Source organism: Caretta caretta, chromosome 4 (assembly GCF_965140235.1).
Source record: "Caretta caretta isolate rCarCar2 chromosome 4, rCarCar1.hap1, whole genome shotgun sequence".
Classification (NCBI taxonomy): Eukaryota; Metazoa; Chordata; order Testudines; family Cheloniidae; genus Caretta; species Caretta caretta.
In genome coordinates, this window is record NC_134209.1 from 118,697,822 (window position 1) to 118,722,997 (window position 25,176).

Consider the following 25,176-nt stretch of genomic DNA (forward strand, 5'->3'; position numbering starts at 1 on the left):
AATCCTATCAGTTTTTTGTCACCATCATTAGCTTTATAAAATGAAAAAAATGGTATAAAATGAAAGCAGGTTATTTCCTCCCCTGTGTGAATAAGCACTGTGGGTGAAATCCTTGCCCATTGACTTCATTGGGCCCAGGGTTTTACCATGGGTCTCTCTGTCTCCCTCTCTAATGCTCCTCTCCTTAGAAAGCACTTTTCTCCCCAGCTTCTCTCTTGAGAGACTCTCCTCATTCTCTCTTCAACAACTACAATCTTTCCTTCATATTCTTTCCTTGGGACTCTCTTCCCACCTATCCCCAGATTAAGGTTGCTTTGTCGTCCACCTTGGGGAGTTTCCCCTACTTCTTGTTGAGTCTCTTTTTCCTCTGCAAGGACTGATCCATGTTTTCCATATAAACATAAATTCCTGAAATATAAGGCTCCAGCCCACTGTCTCATGCTACTGAGGTTGGACTGGACAGATGTCTCTTCTCCACAAGAGACACAGAGCCAGGATCTCAGGAGCTGACTGCAGGAGACATGCTAAGGAGGAGGTTGCATAAGACTGGGTAGCAGCAGGTATGACTGAGCTAAATCCAGGCAGGTATTAATGGATTAATATACAGAGTCAGCTTAAATGGTACAGCAGCTTAAATGCACACAGAAGATGAAAAAAAGACATAAGAATTGGGTAATTTAATCTGTCAAAACCAAATGTGCAAAAATGCCTTCTGATTGCACATGGCCAACAGTCTGTATATGCCATTAGCATCTTGGCAGATGCAAATATATATTTTAGCCACAAAATACTGAAGATACTTGTTTCCAAAATCTAGATGCCTTTTCGTACTCCTGTGTGATTACTGTAGTAACTGAGGCCAGGTTGAGGCTAACTAAAACTGTGAGCCAACATTTTAAAACATGGATGCCTAAAATTAGGTTCCTAAATTCATATCTGACTATTTAAATGAAAGTGGCTTAACTTTCAAAATGAGGGGCCTCCTCAGCTCCCATTGAAGTTAATGGGAGTTCAGCCGCCTGAAAATCAGGCCACTTATTTGGGTGCCTCAATAAGGATTTAGGTCATAATTTTAGGCAACCAAGTGTGAAAATGGTGGCCTCAGACAATAAGTATTTTTTTTAAAATGGAGTTTAATCGTTTTATTAATGCTATTGTAAAAGGAGGTATTCTAGGGAGTGGCATAATGATATGCTTGGTGAACAAGTTTTATATACCTGGTGTGAGATCCTAGCCCTATTGAAATCAATAGTAAAACTCAGTGGGGTCAGAATTTTACTCTGTGTGTGTGTGTGTTCATAGAACAATAGTTGAAGCTCTCTTTAGCCAACAAGATCTATCCAAATCACTTAATAATGCTAAGTGGCAGCTTTCTAAATTATCACAATAAAGACACCTTCATCTTGCCATTTGAGGCACAACCTAAGGGTACATGTACACTGCAGCCAGGGGTGCAATTTGCAGCTCACATAGACATACCTGTGCTAGCTGTCCTCTAGCTAGATCCAGTGCTTAATCAGTCTTGTCAGTCTTGGCAGTTCATAGCCACTGCACCTCTGGGCTTGCTGCATCAGTTATGAAAGTAAAAAAAATTGCTTGAGCCCTGGCACCTGATTACTTGAGTCCAGCACCTCTTTCATTACCAATTATGCACTGGCTAGGGATGCTGTGATGTGGGCTTCAGTGCAGGCTACCAATGGAAGTACCTAATCTAGGAGGGTTGGGGGGGGGTCAGGCAGGCTTGTGCAGCCTGTACTGAAGGCTGCACTGTCATGTCCTCACTGCTACAACTAGCTCCAGTATGTCTACGCGAACTGCAAATCACAACTCCGGCTGCAATGTAGAGGTGCCCTGGAACAGTCGATACAGGGCTTTGTAGGAACTAAGAATCCAAACCAAAACTAGTGACGTGCCATGAAGATTCAGAAGCGCCCAATTCCTCTGAGCTGCTGCAGGTAATTTCTGAGCTGCTGCAGGTAATTTCTGAGCTGCTGCAGAGGCTTTTGCCACCACAGTCTATATTCCTACGTGTCTAATAATTCTCAAGCTGTGGTTTCAGAATGATAATTAACGCTTTACATTCCTGGAATCTGTGGCCGGGGTAGCAATGCTTAAGTAGTGAGAGGAATTAGCGGATGGGTGAACGTCACAGAAAAGACGTATTGGCCGAAGAACAGAGTGGCAACTCCGTAGTGTGCTGCCCAGCATGCGGTGGGAAGAAGTTTTATGTCATGTCAGAGGGGAAGAAATAGCAGAAAGGCAAAGGCTTGAGAGAAGTGGTGGCCCGGAGGCCTAGTTGTACTGCAGCAGAAGCTTGAAAAGGCTATAGAGCTACAGGTGTGATGGAACACAGAGCCAGCCTTCAGAGCATTACCACTCCAGAAGCACTGAAACCCTTTGATGTTTCAGCAGCTCTTGACACACCACTAAAGCGCTGCCTTAGAACCGAAAGGTTAAACCATGTGATTAGCAACCTAGCATTTATAAATCTGTGCTGGCGCTGCTATGCTGATTTTCTGTAGACTTCTCAGTCTCCCCTCGTTTGCAACCTGCGCAATCTGCGGGCAAGGAATTGGGATGATAACACAATGCCCCTTTGAAAGACGAAACAAGAAAATTACTCTTAACGTCTTTACTTCTCATTTCTTAAGTGCTGACAATGGACAGGACACAAATCTCAGGAGAGCCCCTGTCCCAGAGAACTTATACACAGGGAGAGTACAAAGGAAAGCATCATTTTAGATCAAATACATTGCTTTGCAACATGAAGGCAAGAGACAGAGCTTTTTATAAATGAATATCTGACTTCTTTAAAACACATCAAACACTGCCTAAAACTGAGTAAATCCCCAGTGAAAAGAAGTTCATGGTTTCTTTGTCTCCATGATTTTCTGTTGCCCCTCCTCCTGATAATGACTATTATTACTGCAGTAGCACCAAGTGGCTCTACCTCATTGTACAAACCCAGATCAAGGTACATATGTCATGAGTTTTACTGGGTCCACATGCTATCAACAATCACCCTTTTTTGGCCACTCTCCTACCGTTCACCTAAGTGCATGGTTGGACCGTTGCAAACATGGAAATCAAAAACCACTCAGGACACTCTTTCTTTTCAAGTCTTCGTGCTCTCCTTTTTGCCACACTTGTTTCCCTACAGCAGCATTTATTTGCTGATTCACTTTCCAAAGCAGGTCTTCCCTCATGACCCTGCTTGGGTTGGAAGAAGGTTGAGCTTTTCCTAACTTTTTTTTTCTTTTTAATTTCTCAATCTAACCATTCCCATTGCACTTTCAAATGGGGGCTTTGCCTGCACATATAAGAAGCAGCTCCTTTATTATCTTGTGCTAAAACTGACTTGCAGATCACTCACCATGGAGGGCAGGGTAGTGATAGGGTTGTAAGCTACTTTCCACTCACTCTTGGGGAAACAGCAAATCCTTCGGAAAAGTTCCCAGGAAATGGTGAAAAGAGTTCAGATTTACCCTTTGGTCTCCCATGGTCCTGCCTGAGTTTGTGTAACAGCTTTACATACGCTGGCTAATGTAGCATTATGTGGGTTTCAGAGAACTGCATGCAGTCCACACCCTCAAAAAGGGTGGACCAGTGTTTTGTTAATCCAGGGCAAACATGGACCATCTTGGAAGGATGTGGTGAGCAGCATTGTATGAGCCTTTCCCAGTACACTGCTGCAAGCACGCCAGCAGTGCACAAAGGGGAAGGAGAAGCAGCGGGGAGAGACATGGCTGAGCATGGCTTCCTCTAGCACTACTGCCTTTGGTAAACGCAGCGCCCAGAAGTCACTCAGCGGCAGCCCAGGAGACAGTGGGTGGAAGAGTCTGGCATGGAAAAAGCATTGTTCCTCGCAAAGCTGACAATTGGGCATGAGGAAGAGAGTTCACGCGGAAGGAAGAAAGTTTTTGGGGGAGAGTGTTTAGGAGGCAAGAGAAAGCTTAGCATAGGATGGCAGGCCTGGCCAAACTGGACATGCAGATGGCAAACCTGGGTCTCACTCTGACTGCAGTAAGGAAAGCTTGGTCACACTAGGAATGCTGGCCTCGCTAGCTTTTAAAATTTGAAACCATAAATTTTATTTATAAATCTACAAGTTTTTCTACCCTCACTGTCAGTAGGCTACTGCTTCTGAGGACAGGATAAAAAGCAGGAAGACGATCTTAAATTAAGCCCAAAGGAGGACCAGGCATGTTGGGCCAGAGGGGGTTGGCAGGGCATTTCTTCATTTACGTGGCAAATCACTGAACCATACTCAGAATTTGTGATGCAAGGTAAATGATCTGCAGACTGCAGTGAAAAGCTCAACAGTGCTTTCCAGAGTTTTCTGCACATTTCTCTCTGCCCACATTAAATTTGAGACAAAAAACTTTCCTCTGTAATTTTCCAGTGTCCCTATTCATACATCATCAAGTGCAATAAAGGGCATATTTAATGTCTACATACAGACCTGTACGTGTTACTTTTTATAAAACAAAAGGAGTATGTTGTAATCTTGTTACGCTTGTGTAGCTCTTGTTATTAAAGGTGTGTGTTGTTATGAGAGGAGATTACAAATAATCTCTTTACAATCACAATTATATCAACAAAAGCCAGCCAAGCCAATGTCAGTGCTGAAATGAGCCCTATTCTCTCTAATACTTAGACACCATGGCACCCCCTTTAAACAAACAGTTAATGAGAACATCTTGTTGTGCCTACATATTGAAGGGCATATGGTACATTTCAGCTTTACATTTGAATTTCCTTAATTTTGTAGGTTGAACTTATTCCCTTACTGATACATTAGCAAGATTTTTTTTAATTGTTCAGTTTTGGTTTTTTACAATTATCTTAAAGATAAAAGGGGAAAAAAAACCCACCCCAAAAACAAAACCAGTGCACACAGGGCCTCACTCAGTCACACGGAAGTGTGTGCAACAGTTCTTTCCATCACACTGTTATATAACAATCTCAGCATCCGTGTGTGATACGTTATGTTTTTTCAGTCGAAATGTAGTATCTCAGATGACGTGCGTTAGTCGGTTTGCTATGTTATGTTATACGCCATCTGGCCAGTCATTTAGGTTCAATACCTAGTGTCAGTGGAATTGTTTCTTATCAAGTGTTTCAGTGCGTTTACATCCTCGATTTGGTAAGACAGTCTGGAAAGTAATGATTGTGCATATGCAGTCTTTACTGTTTTTAAAGTCTGGAGTGGGCGGGGGTCTGTGCTTCCTCATGCCCAACCATACTGAAAGCAAGCAGGGAGGAGCAGAAGGAGGTTGGGGTGCTGACCTCTGCTCCACGCTCCTCAAATCCCTCGTAGTTAACAGAAAACCCTCTGTTCACTCCTCCACCTTCTGCATGATCATGGATCTGGGTTGGACATCCTGGAGTCAGAGGTTGAGGATATGACCAAGAAGCAGCTGCTGTTCATAGAGCGTCCCCCTCGTAATCCCCTGGTTATCTATGGGCAAGTTAATGCTTCTCTTAATTTCTTTGTGCTGCATTGCTGTCAAATTCTCTACTCATGTAAATTGGTGGTGTTCCATTGACCAGTAGAGCTGTGCCAATCTGTAGCAGAGAGTTGGCTCTGAGACAGGATATTGGACATACATGTGGGTGGGAAGAGCCAAAACTTGACAATGGTGAGGCTAGTGATGTGGAGAGACCATGACCTATCTTGCTGACTAATACTGTCTCCCATCTGCCTATCGATAACCATCTGTTATATCTTGTCTTATACTTCGCTGGTAAGCTTTGTGGAGTAGGGACCATCTTTTCTATGTTTGGACAGCACCTGGCACAGTGGGGTCCTGGTCCACGAGTAGGGCTCCTAGACACTAGGGGAGGTCTTCAAAGAACTGTGCTGCCTGGGAGAAGCTGTGGGCCTAGTGCGTCTTTGCCCTGGGGATCTGGGGACCTTGGCAATCTCTTTCCACCTGTCATCATCTGCAACTCGCTAATTCCCTCTGTCCTGAGTGAAGCATTAGTCAGAAAATCCATCAAGTGAAACTCCCAGAGTTTCCTAGGTTCGGTCACTCTGTCATGGATTTTAGCTCTGGGGGATATGAGAGGGACCTATGTCTGGAGTTTGGACTATATGAAAAGTACCTTTGTTCCAAGTACCAAAGCACAAGTACCAGTCAGCATTAGTGCCTGCAAAATTGCACAATTGAATAAGAATGTTTCAACATTTTTGCTAATAAACCAAAAATGTAACTGTAGCTACAAGAAATGTGTTATTTTGCTTCCTCAAAGAAACCACTCATGTAATTATTAGAAATTGTCTCTAGTCTCAGGCTGAAAACAGGTCTTCCTTCATTTTGAGGTTATAAATCACTAAAAACTAGATTATGGCGGCAATACTGACTATCCCTTAGTTAGGTCTGCTGTGTACGTATCTAGAATGTATTTTTATTATTGCTACGTTTGTTATTTATTATTTTTATTACATTTGCCCCCAACTGAGATTGGGTCCCCATTGTGCTTGGTGTTATATAGACACATACTAAGAGACAGTCCCTGCCCTAAAGAGCTTACAGTCTAAATGGACAAACAGACAGAGGACTGGAGTGGAGCCAGAGGCATAGCGAGATGTTCAATGTCACATAACAGGAGAGTGGCCTAGACAGTAACAGAAGCACCCCAGTCTCCTGACTCCTAATTTGGGGCACTATCCCTGGACCACACTATCCGTCACGTGTAATAATACCATTTAAATGTCTACTATGTCCTTCCTCAGAACAATATTATTGTTAGCAGGGAGATGGATCTAGTAGGTCTTTCCCACTTCTAACTATACTACCATCATTATGCAGCTCCAACACACCCCTATATATGTAAATATATGTAATCTGGACTGCACCTATCATAAAAAGTCCCTCTTCTTCCTTTCCCCTTCTTCACAGGAAGAACGTCGTGTGATGTATGTGGGTAAAATCAGAGCTGATACGACCCGAACAGAACTAAGGGACCGGTTTGAAGTTTTTGGTGAAATTGAGGAGTGTACAGTACATCTGCGGGATGATGGGTAAGAACTTTCAAGGCTATTTCTTGTTTAGAAGCTGCCCTATATAAAAAAAAAAAGTATGACAGTAAGGTCACTGGTAGGGGCGTTACCAGTGTAAGTGCCGTGACAGATGACATGCTGAGTTCAAAACCTTATTTATTTTCTTTCAGCCTTATTTATTAATGTTGCTAGTTGAGATTTCCTGTCCCAGAAATAAGTATTTAGCTGCATGACAGGACAATCATGCTGAAAAATGGATGCAGTAGCTTTGACATTTGCACTACAGTAGCACCAGTATGTTCCTGCTTTCAGGAAAGGGTTACACTGATGTGCATTAACGCTTTTTAACTTTTCTTCCCAATTGTATTTTTCAATTACAGAGACAGCTATGGTTTCATCACCTACCGCTACACTTGTGATGCGTTTGCTGCTCTCGAAAATGGATACACTTTACGCAGGTCAAATGAACCTGACTTTGAGTTGTACTTTTGTGGACGCAAGCAATTTTGCAAGTCTAACTATGCAGACCTAGGTAAGTATTTTGCTGTACATGAAATGTGAGTACTTGATATAGAGATCAAAATGAAACACATAATCCAGGGCTATCCAGAGTTTGGTTTTTGTTCATAGCTATTGTATTGAAGTTACTGTTTTTTTAAAAGGCAAATGGTTTCTGCTTGTTTGGCAAAAACAAGTTTAAAAACTACAACTTTGTCTAATGGCTGAGTGGCAGGCTTTCATAGAGTTTATGTACCATTCATTTGCAATTTATCTATATCGGTATGGAAATCAATGGACCCTCTGGTGAAAATATTGCCTTGGCAAAATGACAGTACTCTGGAAACTTTCTGCATGCATTATTATTCTCTGTAATGTAATAACTTCTTGGTGCTGATACCGGATGTATTTATATGATCCATAAATAGAGGTAATGGTAGAGTCCCCACCAAAATAAACTTCATCATGATTTTTGCCCTTTCATATGTTTAGGTGCTAGTTAGGTAGAACCAGCTGGAGACAAGGACTACAGTCTCATAGGCTATGTTTACACTGTAATAAAACACCCATGGCTGGCCCATGTCAGCTAACTTGGGCTCATGGGGCTACAAAATTGCAGTGTAGACATTTGGGCTTGTGCTGGAGCCAGGGAATCCCAGACTGCAGCCCAAGCCCAAACATCTATACTGCAGTATTATAGCCCCTCAGCCTAAGCCCCACGAGCCCAAATCAGCTGACCCAGGCCAGCTGTGGCATAGACATGCCCATAGATTTTAAAGCCGGAAAGGATCATTATGATCATCCACTCTGACCCCTTCCATAACACAGGCCATAGATTTCACCCAATGATTCCTGCACTGAGCCCAAGTTTGTAACGGAACTAGAGCATCTCTTTTACAAAGACATCCAATCTTGAATTAAGGACTCCAATTGATGGAGAATTTACCCCCCCCCGCCCCCCTTGGCGTTCCCTGTTCCAGTGATTGTCTCCTAATAGCAAGCACTTAAGGCTAAATTGTCACGGCCCTTCATGGTATTGGAGCATGCTGGGTGTAAGACCTCAGCTTACTCCCCTGTTCAGACTGTGACTCAGGCCTTGGCCAGGAGAGCAGGAGGTGCTCATCCAGTGCTGCTTCTTGCAGGTGAGACTGTTTGAAGTGTGTGTGCAGGTGTCATAAATATAAAGGGAAGGGTAAACCCCTTTGAAATCCCCCCTGGCCAGGGGAAAGCTCCTCTCACCTGTAAAGGGTTAAGAAGCTAAAGGTAACCTCGCTGGCACCTGACCAAAATGACCAATGAGGAGACAAGATACTTTCAAAAGCTGGGAGGAGGGAGAGAAACAAAGGGTCTGTCTGTCTGTCTGTCTATATACTGGTTTCTGCCGGGGATAGACCAGGAATGGAGTCTTAGAACTTTTAGTAAGTAATCTAGCTAGGTATGTGTTAGATTATGATTTCTTTAAATGGCTGAGAAAAGAACTGTGCTGAATAGAATAACTATTTCTGTCTGTGTATCTTTTTTGTAACTTAAGGTTTTGCCTAGAGGGGTTCTCTATGTTTTTGAATCTAATTACCCTGTAAGGTATCTACCATCCTGATTTTACAGGGGGGATTTCTTTATTTCTATTTACTTCTATTTTTTATTAAAAGTCTTCTTGTAAGAAACTGAATGCTTTTTCACTGTTCTCAGATCCAAGGGTTTGGGTCTGTGGTCACCTGTGCAAATTGGTGAGGCTTTTTATCCAACATTTCCCAGGAAAGGGGGGGTGCAAGTGTTGGGAGGATTGTTCATTGTTCTTAAGATCCAAGGGTCTGGGTCTGTAGTCACCTAGGCAAATTGGTGAGGCTTTTTACCAAACCTTGTCCAGGAAGTGGGGTGCAAGGTTTTGGGAAGTATTTTGGGGGGAAAGACGTGTCCAAACAGCTCTTCCCCAGTAACCAGTATTAGTTTGGTGGTGGTAGCGGCCAATCCAAGGACGACGGGTGGAATATTTTGTACCTTGGGGAAGTTAAGCTTAGGAGGTTTTTCATGCAGGTCCCCACATCTGTACCCTAGAGTTCAGAGTGGGGGAGGAACCTTGACAGCAGGCGTTAGAATTTTTACAGTATGCGTGCAGGTGTTTGTGTGTGCACATGCAGAGGCCATATAGATCCACCTGAAAACTGGCTCTTCTAAATATGTTATCATGCATACATACATCATACATACGTCCTATTTTAATGACCTTTTAAAATGCAGATTATTCACTAAATATTAAACCTTAGCTAGTACTTGTCTAAATAGAATGCGGGTATAGCAGATATTCTTTTCTGAATAAAATACCAAGGGAAATGTTATTACAGTACCTTCATTAATTGGTTATTGTGTTTTTATGAATTAATGACAACAATCATTAAAATCTCTGCATAACCCTGTAACATGGGGCTAATGAAATCTTGTATGCGCTGCCCTTGGCTTTGTGTGAAGCAAGAAGTGAATACAAATATATTTTTTCTAACCAGTTGATGTCTTCTCAGAGTAAATGATAAGTGATATGCATTGTTCACAATGAATATGCTATAATTCACTTCACTTGCTAAATAGATAGTGTAAAGCTGGGAAAAGGCAGCTGACTGCTGAAGAGATTTGGGACTGATGATGAAAATATAAAAGGTGGCAAGTCATTTGTTCAAATGTTGGCTGATAAAAACAGCAAAGACAGATTGAAGTCTTGACTTGGTTTGACGTATCTTCTGCAGTGATGAAGCCAGGGGGTATCTGGTATCTCAATACATCTGGGCTTAAAATAAGCTTCCTGACGGGGACCCTCTTGAACATTATTCATCATTGGCTTGTGGACCCTTTAAGATCTTTCTATATTGAGTGGGATCCTCAAAGTATTTCTGAGCAGAACACCTTTGCTTTGTACTACTGAAGCCTGTGCCTCTCTCCATTTCAGATTGCCCTCTCTGAATTTCACAGGCTGTGTGTCAGACATAGGGAAATGATGGAGTGAACTTTTAACTTCATGAGTCCATACAAGGGCAGATGCAATTAATCAGCAGTGTGTTGAACATCTGATCTAAAGAACAACAGCAGCAAAAATACTAGGAGCTCCCTTTGAAGTGGTCAGAACTTTAGTATTGCTACGATGAGGCCTAATCTCAAAGTCAAAAGAACGTGTATTGTGCATTGTGTATTCAACACAAACACATCTCATGATTCAACCTCAGGTGTTAAGAATGACTATCATATATGTAGTGTAGCACAAACACAAGAACCAGTGATGTGTCTGAAATGAAATGCCTGCAACCTCATCAATGTACTATGTTCCCACTTCTGCAAACATATTATTACATGAACAACTTTTCCTACAAGAGAGTGGCCTCACTGAATTCACATGACTAGAGTCACATGTTTGAGTGATTACACAGTCTTGGGCACAGGGGGTTGGTTACTTCCAAAACACAAACTTAATATTTGTTTAATCACTGTAATCTGGACCGTTGAACAGCTGTGTCCCCTTAACTCTCTAGCCTAGGGTGCCTTTTACACTGTTTTGTTGTCAGAACATCCACTCACACAGCCTTCAGCATGCAAATACACTCACAGCTAAATACATGAGCACTCTGAGCAGTCACTCATGAATTACATACAGGGTAACACCCGCAAATTCTTAGTCCCAGCCTTTTTCCCCCAGAAATGTGCTTCTTGTACTGTTCAGTTCTCTTCTGAATAGTACAAGCTCTTAGGAAGTCTGTCATTTCATCAAAGGAAAATGATAATGCACCAGCCTTGTTATCCCAAATGGAGTTTTCCATACATTTTAATCCAAACACACTTGTTAAGATAAAACAATAAAATACATTTATTAACTACATAAAATAGATTTTAAGTGATTACAAGAGATGATACATAAAAGTCAGGATTGGTTACAAAAGAAAATAAAAGTGTAAATCGCAAGCTAGTACTTAACTTAAGCTAAGAGAACTTAAAAGCAAAAGGTTTTGCCTCACCGTACGCTGGGTGGATCTCCTTTCAGCCTGGCACCCTTCCCCCTTAGTTCAGCTCTTTGCAAGCCGTTGATGTCGTGAGCAGAGATGAAGAAGAGAAGCTTGAACTGTCCCTATGATGAATTATAAATTTCTTCTTTACACCTTCCTGTTGCTGGAGAATGGCTGCTTGAGCAGGTGATAGTTTTTTAACACCTGACTCTGGTGTCAGTGTCTCTTTGTCTCTGGAAAACTGGCTTGGGCCTGCTTTTTTTTAAAACTTGGAGCATATTACAGCAAGGACATATAGTAGAAACTTATAGCTTCACATATAATGTTGATACACATATTTTACCAGGACAATAATGTTCAGAAGTTTATGACATTTCAGACAATACCTCAATGTTGGCTAAAATGTATCAGAGGCTTGGAAAAGTGGTGAACATAATAGTATAGACTAGCCGTTCTCAAACTGTGGGGCAGGCCTCCAAAGGGAGGTGTGGGAATGTGTCAAGATATGTGTGAGCTGTGTACTTTTTTTGTTCTTTTTAGGACTTCTGGCTGTCAGCTCTGGGTGGCTCATGCAGAAGGGCTGGGCATACCCAGGAGGCAGGGTTAAAAGGGACAGCAGGGGTCCCGCCAACCTGGGGCTGACAGCAGAGTCCTGTCACCTGGGCTCAGGCTCTCCTTCCTTCCCCACTCAATCCCTCACCTGGGGGCTGTGGGCCTCAGGCTTTCTTTCCACACTAAGTTTGCTGTGAAAAATGATTGACAAATATCACTTTTCACGTTGCCTCCCTTACCTCTGCACTGCTGCACCCTTACTTCTAAGACTGCTGTAGAAAGTGATATGGACAAATATCACTTTTCACATTGCCACTCTTACTTCTGCGCTGCTGCTGGCCCAGTGCTGCCTTCAGAGCTGGGTGCCTGGCCAGCAGCCACTGCCCTCCACTCTGCCTTCAGAGCTGGGTACTTGGGGGGAAGACCATAAACATCTACAGACCCAAAGAATCAAACTGATCAAATCAGTCTGAGAACCATATTATTATTTATCATTTGTATTACAGTAGCATCTAGAGACCCCAACTGAGGGTCTCTAGCTGCCAGATGCTGGGACTGCATGACAGGGGATGGATCACTCAATGATTTCCCTGTAATGTTAATTCCCTCTGTAACACCTGTGGCCATGGGAGACAGGACACTGGGCTAGATGGACCTTTGGTCTGACCTGGTATGGCCGTTCTTATGTTCTGTACAAAGCAATAGTCCCTGCCCTAAAGCGCTGACAGTCTAATACACAAAATAAACAAAGGGTGGGAGAGAAAAAAATACAGGAAGGTGAAGTGACTTGTCACCCAGCAGGACAGTTGCCAAGTCAGAAATAGAACCCGGAGCTCCTGGGTCCTAGTTCATTTTTCTATCCACTGCCTCTCTGCAGAGCCCTTTAATCCATGATTTTAACCTGCCTTTCTTCAAGCTATGATTTTATTAGAAAGCCCCTTTCTTACACAAAGCTTCTCCACTACCCAAAGTCTTGGTTCTAGCACCCTGTCATAATTCCGGTGCATGTGAATTTGCTCATTGATGCCTTGTTGTTTCCATAATGTTAGTGATTCAAACTGGTTTGAAGAATGAACTGCAAGCCTTAGGGTGTATTATTGTATGTGTGGGAGCAGAGGGGAGGGAAGTGTCAATGAAATTTGCGAGACCTCTTAGCTCATCTCTGCATCTCTTGGTTTCAGACTCAAACTCAGATGATTTTGATCCTGCTTCCACTAAGAGCAAATATGACTCCATGGATTTTGATAGTTTACTTAAAGAGGCACAGCGAAGCCTGCGTAGGTAACATGCATCACAGCTGAGGATAATGGAGGGATGGCGAATACCTCACGGACATCATGTCCTTCAATAATGGACAATTTAGAAGTCATACTTAGGAATTTCTCCTACTTTACACTCTCTGTACAAAAACATGGTTTACATGAACACAGCTGCTTGAAGAGTGAAGAGGCAAAATGGATATCCAGGAAGCACATGTATCTCCATGGGTGTCAGCTTTACTTTCCTGGGGTGATTGGCGGTGGGGGGGGGGGTTCTGATGTTCATAGAGAGTGCAAGTGCAAACCCCTTGAAATGGCAGCAGTTCCACAGAGTTACACTTAAAATGTAGAACTTCAAAATGTGTACATATCACATTTTAACAAAACAAAAATCAGATTGATAACTACAGTTGCTGATGTCTGGGAATCAGACACTGCATTTCTTTAAAAAGGCGCTTTTTCCCACAACACAATGATAATATGGCAGTCCAGAAGAAACCACAGGTCCTAGAAGCTGACTGTCCTTTTATTTTGTTTTTCTGATGGAGGAGAAATCGAAAGGCTAAACCTTCCCTAACATTTTGAAGTTTCATCTTTTAATTCTGACACCCATGTAAATTTCCAAACTGTTGATCTTCCACAATGAAATTTTCAAAGCCTTGTTAATGGTCAAATGTGCAGCTTGTTCAGCAATTTTATTCTGATGAGCGGACATGGTGTTGTATTACTAACGAGAGTAGGGTATAACTGTCTGGTGGGGGGGCGATGTGTACAGATAGCTTATTTGCTACATTCTCTAATGTAGCTGAATATTTACAAATATGAAATGGGAGTATTTTTATTTTGTGTACATACTGTATGCCAATGTTCTTTTTTGGTTACAGCTATGCACTGTAAATGCAGCCTTCTTTTCAAAAACTGCTAAATTTTTCTTAATCAAGAATATTCAAATGTAATTATATGAGGTGAAACAATTATTGTACACTAACATATTTAGAAAGCTGAACTTATGCTTATATATATATTTGATTGTAACAAAAAAGAGAAGTGTGTGAGTGTGTGTGTGAGTGCGTGTGTGTTGAGTGCAAAAATATCAATGCTTTACACACATTCGTCCCTTCTTTGGTGACCTTATCTAAGAATTTTGTCAAGAACTATCCAAACCCAAAAGGTATTAACCACTTCTGCAATATTTTCCACATTTTTCTCATAGTTTGTTTTTCTTTTGCAGTTTTATACACTGATTTTGTTAGCGGAATGAAATTTTCTCATCTAAAATTTTCTAGGAGATATCATAATTTTATGTAAAATCTCTTAAATGGGTAATCATTAAGAAATGTTTTTATTTTATGTATCAACAGTAGTTTTGGAACTAGAAGTCAAAAATCTTTTTAAAATGCTGTTTTGTTTTAATTTTTGTGATTTTAAAAAATGCTGAGGTACTACGCACGGTATGATTTTTACAATAATTATGTGTGTCTAAGCACTGTTCTTGAAGCCAGTAATCTTTTCATTGGCAGAGCTTGATGATATTTATCTATATTTTTTACAGTTATGCATCCTGTATAAATACCAATCCTTTGTTCCTTTGTTTACTAAAGAGACCTATTTATCAGTTGCAATTAACATATTTATTATAAATTATGAGACGACTAAAATAATGAAAAGGCCAGTGGAAATGTTGTACCTAGGATGCATGACACTTGTCAGGTTGGAATAAGTGCTTCATTTGGAAAATTCAGCTTTTGCAGGAGCAGTGTTTTATTTTTACTGTGCTCTAGCATGGCCTCAGATGTGCCCATGACATTGTTGATGAAATTGCTTCTGCTAACTTAAATAGAAACTTCAGGAAAAAAACTACCATTCTGAATATCAGGATTTCATCTGAACTTGGAGCTTCTAGACTGAATCAGTAAAGTTTGGAGTCCACTTGTAAGTTTATAGATTGGTATTCTATTACTGTTTGGCATTCATGACTTCTTTTAAAGATATGGCACACCTACCTATTTAATCTCCCTTCCCACCCCGACTCTTAGAAAACCGATTTCACCCCCAAGCCAATGCAGCTGATTTTGATAGCTGCATTCATTTTATCACCAGCATATTGTGTTCTGAGAGATTCCACGTCTGTCTTGTTGGATGCTTGCTTGATTTTTTGGCTTCTTATTTCTAAGTAGATAGATAGCAATAAAAAAAGAACTTTTTCACAGGTTCAGTGTTAATCTGCATAATTCTTGTCGTTGCTCTGTAGGTTAAAATGCAGGTATTTTAACTTTGATTGTGTGAATGCCAAACTAAAGTTTACAGTTTTCCTTTCTGGATTTTGAGTATCTTCTGTTGTAAAGAAAAGAATATTAAAAGCAATAAATTATTTTTTAGAAATCAATATTTAGTATATCATATGTGTTCAAGGACCAGATGCATTACCTATTTTGCCTTTAAATTTCTGTGATTAAATTTTAAATATGTTCTCTTTTGCCCTGGATTGCTGAGATGAACAAATTGTGTGCTTTTTTGATTCTTCTTCTTCTTCTTCTTTTTTCCCCCCAAACAGACATTATGCCACAGCTCAATTTTTTTTTCACTGGCCTGACAAATATTCTTCTCTTGAAGATGGCTTTCCTCCGTGGATTTACAGATTACATATGAAATTTACGTAGAAGTAGGATCTCTGAATAAAGCTATTTGTATCTTTTGTAGACACTGTGGTTAGCCCATCAAAATGTAAAGTTAGGGATTTTTTTTAAGAGAACATTTCAAATTAGCACATGTATCACATCATCACTAGAGGCAAACTGCAGTATAGAACTGTATGTCTTTTAGATGAAGATTGTACCGTTGCTTCCATGCTGTGGTAAGTACCACATCTGCAATACTGGTAACAGAACTGGTACTTAGGAACTATGGTCTTTTCTAGAGATGTAACAATGTAATTCCTACATAACACAAATTGTTCTGAATCCAAACAGAAGGAGTCTAAAATTGAGGGGCGGTGGGAATCTCAATCTGTGTTAAACAACTCCGAACAACAGTTGGGTTGCCATTGCCGATAACAGCACGGAGAGAAAAGTTTGTGCTACTAGGGTATAATAGTTGGGTCAGCTGAAAAAAGCCTTCTTTTCATCTCGTTAGATGTAAGCTTACAGTAGGTAATGATTATGTGTCCTTTTTGATGGCTGTAATGAGAACTTCAATCACTGTAGTATAAGATCTGATCTATAAATGACCTAGAATAGCCATGTAATATAATGTGATGATTCTAAATTTGTACCTATATGACAGACATTTTCAATAATGTGAACCACTGATCTGATGGAGCTACTGTAAAATTTGTACAGTAGGTGAAAGTGTAAAGCTATTGGTTGGACTATGCTGAATAGGGAAAATGAACTATTAGTTTAGCCCTTGCTGGGCTATTTTCCACCTGCCAATTCTACATGTACTGTTGTGGTTTAATTCATTGTATGAAAATTCCTGTGATTTTTTTTAAAATGTGCTGTACACATCAGCCTCACTGAGCAAATAAAGGGAAACGAATGTTTCAAATCCATTTCTGTTTCTCTTATTTATCACAAGTGAATTAGTGGCCTATTTTCTAGCAGGACACGCATTGGGTTTCCTTTTAACCTCTATGTACGTTCGTAGCTGATTTCAAACAGTAGTACAACTTGCATCCTAGCTATTGTTCCTTGTTTTGAGCAGCGGGCCAAAACAGTGGGTTTACAAAAGAAATCCGCTAGGTGAAAAATTGCTCTTAGATTTTTTCACCTGATGTAACTAAGAGTCACTTTGAAAGATCAGCAGATGACTCATGGGAAATGCTGGAAAACTTTCAGTTTAGAAATTACTTAAGGAAGAGTTACCGGCTGTTGAGCAGTTGTAATGGGATACAGCCTTTCACTTCTAGGTCACACATTTGAATCTAGCTCAATTTGGTAAAAGGGGTTGACGTTAATATTGGCTGATGGCCTCCGTCTACTGCCTAATGAATAACAAGCTTCTGTATCATGGAACACCATTCTGTTACAACTGGCACTCATTAGCATTGTTATATCAGTAGAGAGGCCAAAGTGTCAACAAGCATGGAGATCTGGGGCTCAAGCCCCCTTTGCAAATGGAAGATGTACACCTGCTGAGCCATTCACATTGGCTCAGGTAACACAGGTAACAACTGCAAAGTTCAGTACAAAGCCTACTGCAATGCAAAGTGCATGCCCCGCATGGTGATCTGGCAAACTACATTTTCAGCGTGAATGCACGGAAAAGGGGTGCAGGTGGAAGGGGAGAGAAATGAGTTTATCGGCTGCAGTTACACTGAGCCCTCATGCATGGTATATTAGTGAGCAGCCGGTGACCAGGAAAACCCCGTGCTATGCTGCTCTGCCAGCAATCTTCAAGGATGATTAGTAATAAAGCACCAGGCAGAATGGCCTTCTCAGTGGCTCATCTAGTGCATGATGCTAGCTTGAGATTTTAGTCACCCTCTCCTCCAGAATGAGCTGAGGCACATTGGCAAGGCAGCACGGGGACGGTTGCCAATACAATGCTAGAGATAGTCCTCTCTTTATCTACAGACTATCTGCCTGAGAGGTTTCAGAAGCACTAATTTCACTTTAAAAACAATTCTGCTCACAGCGCATATTTCAGGTCTGTCAGCTCCTACCCTGTCCAAATTACAACTAGTTCCAAATCCTGCCATTCATTTGATCTTCTGTCTGCATGTGAGTGTGACAGACGTAAGTGCTTCCAACGCACCCAGTTTAAGGTGCCATCTTAACTAAATAACACGGTTTCCGTAGTGAACCGACTTAAACTGCTTCTGCAACTGCTTTGTCTGTTGAAATGAAAGGAGATTCTAAGTACGTACTGCTGCACTAAGAGGGAGGAAGAATGGATTTCTGCTGGGGCTATGCCAACCCCACAGTGTCCCCTGGACCCAGAACTTTGCAGGGAAGGGCTATAGATATTATACAACATGGGATATTGATATTATAAGTGAGATTAATACATGCAGCAATATACAGGCATTTCATAGAGTCTAAGCACTAAATACACAGTTTTGCTCAAAATAGGTATTAGTCTTATAACAAGTGACCTAGTCTGGTCTCCAGCTACGAGGTTCTCCGTTCTTAGCTAATGCCTGCAGCCTGTCAGAAGCTGGCATCTGGCACGCCAGCATCACACTAGCATCTGGCACGCCAGCACAACAGCTGCAGAAGCAGTTCAAGCAGGGTCTGTTGGCCACCTGATGATGTCATTAGACTGCTCTTTGCTTTTGTCACTCTGGACAGTCTCGTCCCTGTGCTGACTGGCTGCTCATCCCAAACTGCTCTGTCATCCCTTCCATTGGCTGGCTGGCTATGTAAGTCCCTCCTCACAAAACCCCACCCAAAGGGTTTAAAAGCAAACACTAACCAAACCAAAAACCATGGCATAGACATGAAGGTTGAAAAACCTGCACTCTGCTTATATATGATAGTCCTTTTCCTCTACCTTTTGCCTGTCTTGTCTATTTGAACTTACAGTTCTTTGGCACAGGGACTGTCTTCTACTCTACATTTGTACAGACCCTAGCAGTTGGCCATTGCTGAAAAACATAATAAACCATAATGCTGGGGTTTCTATTTAGTAGCATGTTTTTAACCATTTATAGATCCAAAATATTGAGCTTTTTGCTCACATTGCTCTTGGAATGAAATTTTTCACTGTGTGGGATTGACAGTGACGCATTGTTCCAGTTCATGTTAATGCCTAAAATTTAGCAGGCCAAATCCATCCTTGATGTAATTAATCAATGTCAGTGGAGTTGTACCAAGAATGAATTTAGCCCAATATTTCTCTAGTTACTGTGCTATTTAATTTAATTTGTTTATTCATGTCATGACTTTTGCAAAGCACTTTAATGCTTGCAAAAAGCACTCTATTAAATTTGCAATAAAGTAAAGTATTTCTTTTTTCCCATTCCATCATTTAAAGTTTATTGCATAAAATCAGGATCTCATTTATTAAGAACGTGTCTCGTCTATTGCCTATGCTCCACCCAGAGTCCTAGGCTAAGTACTGAACGTTAAGCTTCTGTGGTCATATTTAGGCACTTAAATAAGTGTCCACATTTTCAAAACTACTTAGCACCCAGCAGTTTCCACTGACTTCACTTACAGTGGCTGGTGCTCAGTACATTAAGATCAGACTATATCTTTAAAGCCACAATTTAATAAACCATTTAAACACGTGCTTAAGTCCTGAATCAGCAAATTACTTAAGCACGTATTTAAGTTCCACTGAAGGCAAGTGCTTAAATGCTTTACTAGCTAGGGATGGAGTGCTAAATTGGAGTCTACATGCCTAAATTTGGATTCAGAAACCTAATTTTAAGCATCTATTCTTGAAACGTTAGGCCTTAGCTGCAACCTTTAATGTGACAGTGTCTCTTGAAAAAGTCATATTTTTAATGCAAATTTTTCAGTAATAAAGCAATGATAGAGAAATAACAGAAAATGTTACACATAGTCACAGTTGTTCCTAAATAAAATGTGTAAAAAGTTTTATATATGGCTTTTGCAAGATTGTTTGCTTTATTAATATCATTACACTCCTAGGTATAACTCATTGAACATCATGTCCTGTTATTCAGGATTAATTAATAAACCACTCTATAAGAGTTTAAGCAATGTAACTTTTTCCTGATATTTTGCAGTTCAACATTGATATTCCAGGTTCACAAGAAAAATAAACTATAAATCATTTTTCTCTACTTTATAATAAAGTAATAAATAAGGTCACAAACAGTACAGTAGTTCCTCGGAGGTTTGGAACATCATGATTTAAAGCTTAAAAAGATTGAATCAAAAGTTGAATTAATCCCTAAGGGAAAAGATTCTATAAAGATTCTATTGCTAGACACAGAGCAGCCCATCTTCACTGGCATGTAGTATAGTTGTTAATATGCTGGGACAAAGGAAAATAATCTCAGCAAGAGAGAAGAGGGGAGGAAGTGAAAACATTCTGGACAATCCCACCACTTCATGTTGATCTGCTTTTCTTCCTTTCAGCTGGAAAAGCACCAAACAAATCACTTTCCTAGAGGCCAACCCATTTTTCTGAATATGTGTAGTACATGTCCTTTGCTTATTTGTTCTGAGGACATTTTTTAAAAACAATCTATACGCTCATAAACCACTGTAAACCTTCCATGTGTCATGTGCACTAAAGCCTAAATGGATGTGATTGAATTCAGATGATTTCCCTTCTAAACCTCAGCAGCAGAGGAACTAAAAGCAGAGGGAAGAGTTGCTCTTCATGTGTAGGTTCAAATGTCAAGACTTTGGAACACTACAAATATTGTTCCAAACATATACACATGCCTATTTTGCCAAACCCATAGACATGTATCTTCCCCTCGAACTTTTTTGTGAACCAACAGATTTTAAAGACATGTGCCTCCTTTCATATTAGTTAAAAATAAAAATCTATAAACTAGCCACCGCAAGTGGACTAGGTGAGGCAACCTCTCCATCCAAATGTAAATAGAAGTAATAAATAGGACTGAATCCTTGGTAAAGAAACCTATTGAAATAGTTTTCAATAATTGCATTATGTAGTAGTTTAGAGTAACTGTACACACAGAAAAAATTGGCGTGATGAACTCTGAAATGCAATGTACCTTTTGTGACCACATACCTTTGTAAATGCAGTATGAAACCAGTGCTTCAACTTCCTCACTGAACGGTTTCTTGTGGTATTTGCTAATAGAAATTCAGCTACCCATGGTAGCGGTAACTGGACAAAAATCTTGGATAACATATTCATCCCTTTGAAGTCAGTGACCAAAAAATGCCCATTTACTTCAGTGATGCGCATGACTTCACCCTTTGTATTTACACCAGTTTGGAAAATAGTGGACACTTATCAACCATAAAAGAGCCATGTGCCTTATGTGCTTCATGATGGCGTGTCAACCACATTCGGGCCAAATGAAAGCCAACATTAAGTGCACAGAAAACCACGGTCTAAATGGTGAAATACCTAAATGATTATGAGGCCTGTTAATTGAATAAAATGTTCGCTGCAATTTATTCTTGACACTGTACACTCCAATCTCAATTAAATTAATACTTGATAAAGTAATAAAATTGTTACAGCCATAAAGTTACAGCCCTATGCCCCCCAGGCAAGGCATTTAATCACATCTCCTCTGTGTCTTCATAATATTGACTTTGGCATCATGAAAAACATGTACCTCACAGGAAAGTTTTCCTGACTCAGTCTTATGCATACAGTGTATTGGCAGTAACCTTTTTTTTTAAAAAAAGAAAACCTACCACACACATGAAAAACGATGCAGTGCTTGCTCTCTTTTAACCATTTACTAGGCCCATGGCATTGTAACTATAGTTTTCTACTGTATGAATAATGCATCATATTAGCTAGACATGCTCTCGGTTACAAACTCCTGCCAGCAAGTAGTGGATAGCAAGTGCTATCACTGAATAATGATTAATTGCTCACCCTTCTGAAGGAGCCTCATTTCATAAACTGGTCACACAGCATGTTACGTGGACTGTGTCAGCTTCACATGAGGTTTCTTGCAATCACTTAATGAGACATAATGATGCACATCGCAACGATGCTTTGTTGCATGTCTTTGCGCAATGGGAGTATAGCTGGAAATCCATTTATTTACTTCTCTCATTTGCCGGTGGGTACAAAAGTTTAGCGCAGTGCTGCAGTGGTGTGGGTGGTACTGCAATGCTGACATTTTCCATAAGACCACATAACAGCTTGTTTACACTCCTAGATCATCCTCTTCAGTGTATTTTCTTTCGACAGAGTGAGCTAGCAAGCAGCAGTGGGGGCAAACCCCTGAGGGGGGGTGATGGCTGTGTGGATTAGATACTTATGTGACATGTCTCCAAACCCTCTTTGATTTGGAAATCTACTGGACATCTTCTGAGAGCAGACTTGCACACAGGATTTTCAGTCTAGCCAGGTATTGGCTTGTCTGGGACGACGATACAAACAGGCTTTTTGAGTGTGACATTCTGTGCTTCCACTTCTGGCCAAAATGAGGCTATTTAGTAATACAGGCATGAAAAACAATTATCACAGCTCTTTCTGAACCCTGAAAAAGGGTTGATTTGTTTTTGGTTCATGCACTTCGTGAAAGTTAAGGTCACATTCTAGTTTATCCAAACCAGTTTGCCAAGTCTCAGTAGTGTCTCAGCACATGAGGCCACCATCCCAACCGTAATAATGCATTATATGCCTACATTAGCCCTTCAGGTGTCATGTAAAACTGTTTTCCTCTAAGTGAACTGGATTTTATAAATTCTGAATGAATTACTAAGTACGGTTAGTTCAGAGTTGTGTATCATTCTACTGGACATATTTACAGTCTGGGCCCTCCCTCGCACACAATGCTTATGATGAATCACATCTTGCATTGATAACTGGATCAGTGCTGCTATATTTCTATGCAAGGCACAATGAATTAATTACTCCCTGTTCCTTCCAGAGACCATCAATGGCCAATTATTTATTTTCTTTATCATATGGGATCAATGAAAGGCTACTGAGGTAAGCGTAGCTAATTGGACTGTTAAAGTGCTTCCATTCCCATGTAGTAGGTATTTATCCTGACATTCCTCCAAGCCTCACTCTTGCCCTCTAGCAATGTCATAACCTCAGCCTGCACCTCGCCCTCCTGTGCATGGCAGTCATGCAAACCATGACAGATTGCTATGTGCCTTTTCACTGAGTGGAAGGCAGCCATGAGATTCCTTCATGTGATACCAGAAGCTTAGCAGAACACTGGAGGAAATCCATCTGTGTGCACTGGACCCCAGAAGGGGAACATTACAGAAGCATGTATGATATTGGCTGGCTGCTATGATATTGTGGTATACTGGCTGGCTGAATAGCTAGCCTAATCCTAGAGACAGCTAAAAGATATTCTCTTTTAGCAGAAACGGTAGACACCTGCATTTTGGTGGCTGAACATTGTATGTGGTTTACTGTATGTGGCCTAACATATGTGGTTTCACTGACTAATGTGGATCTTTGCATACTGAGAGCCTCAGCAGCTGCATTGAGATCTGTGTGCAACCTGTAATGAATGAGGACAGGGACTGGACAAGAAGCAGTGAGCAAGTAGGTTGTTCTGTATTTTGCTGCTACGTTTACACAGTGGAGGCACAGTGGAGGGAAATCTGCCCTCATCCCCGATGTCTGGCAGGGATAGAATACAACCAGGATAGCTGAATGGAGTTACAAAGTAGTCAGGTAACACATTGCTTGCAAGAGAACAACAGCTTCAGGCATCATCATGTATGCCAGCATGTTCACAGCAAATGCACCTCATCGAAGAGCTCATAAAAACTCTAGGCGCCTCCTACATTTCCCCCTGCCCCACATTTCCCATTCTCTGACTTTTAGTAAGGCCATTTGCTCTGGGGGGTGTATTGATTTCTTACCAATACAATTCTTACTGGGAATTTTTTTGGTAAGAAATAAGCACTGGTAAATTCATGAGAAATTTTAAACAAGATAAAAACCAAAAATGAAGGGCCTTCATTATTAGGAAGACAATGTATTTTCTGAAAACTACTCTTAGACACAGTACAAATAACATAATGCAACATTAGACAAAGATAGTAACACAGTAAACTATCTCATGTGAGGTACTAAATGCATCACAAGGACAGACTGGAGATTGTTCTGGCCCATCTGTGTTTGCCACATCTATCTGGCTTCTGGGCTCTGGAACACTTGGAGTTCCTTATCACTGTCCCTCTAGAAACATTGATCTCAGGACTACTATTTGTTGGCACCTAACTAATAAATACAAATAATAATGTGCTTGGTGCTGTACAAAATATAGTTCCTGCCCCAAAATCTTAAAGACAGGTAGAAAGAAAGTAAGACTTAGCCAGAGGAGGTACTAGTTTGGAGATTTCTGCAAGATCCAGAAGAAGGAATAGCCGGGAGGCTTTGGGTTTTGTTTTTTTTTCCAATATATAAAATGATTTTGATTATTTTTAACTTAGCAGAGTAAGAACCAGTCATTGTTGCCTTTTGGTGATAGTGACAGTCTGGCAAAATGCTCTGCATGGCTAGCTCTGCCCCTAGTTTCCTGTGCAGTAGAAATGGTAACGGTCCATCATGTGTCCAGGCATCTCTGAATCTGGGATGGTGGATTGCTGAGTCTCCTTACAGTGACTCTGAGTGGCAAATTTCTCCTGTTCCTCTTGATTGTGTGTCTTGATATTGGCTGTGTAGGGCCCTTTGAAATGTTCATTTGTTTTGTACAAAAGCAAGTGTTGCTCAGTCTCTCTCTCTCTCTCACACCATCCAATTTTACACTCAACCAAGCACCAGCTAGGCGCTGCCCGGGAAGCATTCCATTTGTCAAAGGGAAATGTGTATGGATCTTTTTCACTTTTCTCAGGCTGTCTGACCTTACTTTAGATTTGATCTCTTCGGGTGCATTTAGTCTTCTACAACCGTGCAAGTAGGCGGAATTTCCCCTCTCCTCCAGTCACAGTATATGCACATTTTACATCTATTTCACATATACCCCTTTCCTCGGGGTTGGCTTTACTAGTAACTCAGATGACAATAATGAAATATCAACTTCAATCTACCTTTTCTTCCCAAGCGTGGTTGTTTGTAGGATTTTCTTGCAAGACCTCTTAAGTCTCAAGAACTAGTTCCTTCAGCCCAGAGAGATACCCCAACCCCACTTACATTTTTGATTGGTGCTAACAAGATCCACCTACCAGCATGAATTGCATCTTTACACAAGGCTCTAGCAGCTGGAAGTAGGGTTGCTCAACAGAGGAGTACTGAATTCTTAAATCACCCATGTATAAGTAGGAAT

At 40.8% G+C, this 25,176-nt stretch overlaps 1 protein-coding gene across 2 annotated transcripts in view; it reads left to right on the forward strand.

The window, feature by feature from the left end:
• The window catches only part of PPARGC1A (PPARG coactivator 1 alpha), a 494,389-nt gene extending 477,541 nt beyond the window's left edge, over window positions 1-16,848 (forward strand). For both annotated transcript variants that reach the window (XM_048848707.2, XM_048848708.2), the window contains exons 11-13: window positions 6,906-7,027; window positions 7,387-7,538; window positions 13,221-16,848. In XM_048848707.2, the coding sequence (XP_048704664.2) occupies window positions 6,906-7,027; window positions 7,387-7,538; window positions 13,221-13,324 (378 nt within the window). In that variant the 3' untranslated portion in view covers window positions 13,325-16,848. The remainder of the gene's footprint in view (window positions 1-6,905; window positions 7,028-7,386; window positions 7,539-13,220) is intronic.
• The last annotated feature ends 8,328 nt before the right edge of the window (window positions 16,849-25,176 follow it).